The sequence below is a fragment of the Eimeria mitis genome, genomic scaffold (genome assembly GCF_000499745.2).
Source record: "Eimeria mitis Houghton genomic scaffold, Emh_scaff5537, whole genome shotgun sequence".
Taxonomy (NCBI): domain Eukaryota; phylum Apicomplexa; class Conoidasida; order Eucoccidiorida; family Eimeriidae; genus Eimeria; species Eimeria mitis.
Window position 1 is genome coordinate 4349 of NW_013573808.1, and position 439 is coordinate 4787.

At 53.8% G+C, this 439-nt stretch overlaps 1 protein-coding gene across 1 annotated transcript in view; it reads left to right on the top strand.

Annotated features, from left to right (window-relative positions):
* Positions 1–16, top strand: part of EMH_0082630 (uncharacterized protein) — a gene marked incomplete at both ends in the record, with an annotated part of 2780 nt that extends 2764 nt beyond the window's left edge. The window contains one exon of the mRNA XM_013500557.1: positions 1–16. Coding sequence (XP_013356011.1) covers positions 1–16 — 16 coding nt within the window.
* Between the last annotated feature and the right edge of the window lie 423 nt (positions 17–439).

The window sequence follows — 439 nt, forward strand, 5'->3', positions numbered from 1 at the left end:
GAGGCTCCCAAGCTAGGGTTTGACGCTGAGCCTGTCTGGGGGCCGTACACCTGCGTGAAGTTTGAGATTACTGTTGGGTGTCCCCTGGGCCCTCTGAACTCTCAACTGTTGGAGACGTACTCTCGCTGCTGTCTCCTTCTCCCGCCTCTGGTTAGAGTGCTTCGGCACTGGGCAGAGTGCAGGGGTCTCCTAGGTGGGTCTCACAAGATAACTGCTGCATTGAATCTAAAGCTATACTAGCTAGCTAGCTGACGGAGTAGCTAGCCAGCTGGAAAGCTAGCTGGACGCCTAACTGGGTTGCTGGCTAGCTAGGTGGCTGGCTATATAGATGGCTGGCTAGCTGCCTAGGTGGCTACGTAGTTACGTTTATGGCTAGCTAGATAGCTACCCACGGAGGAAATGTCTCCTTCCTCATGTATTCTCTCTCTTATCTCCTGTC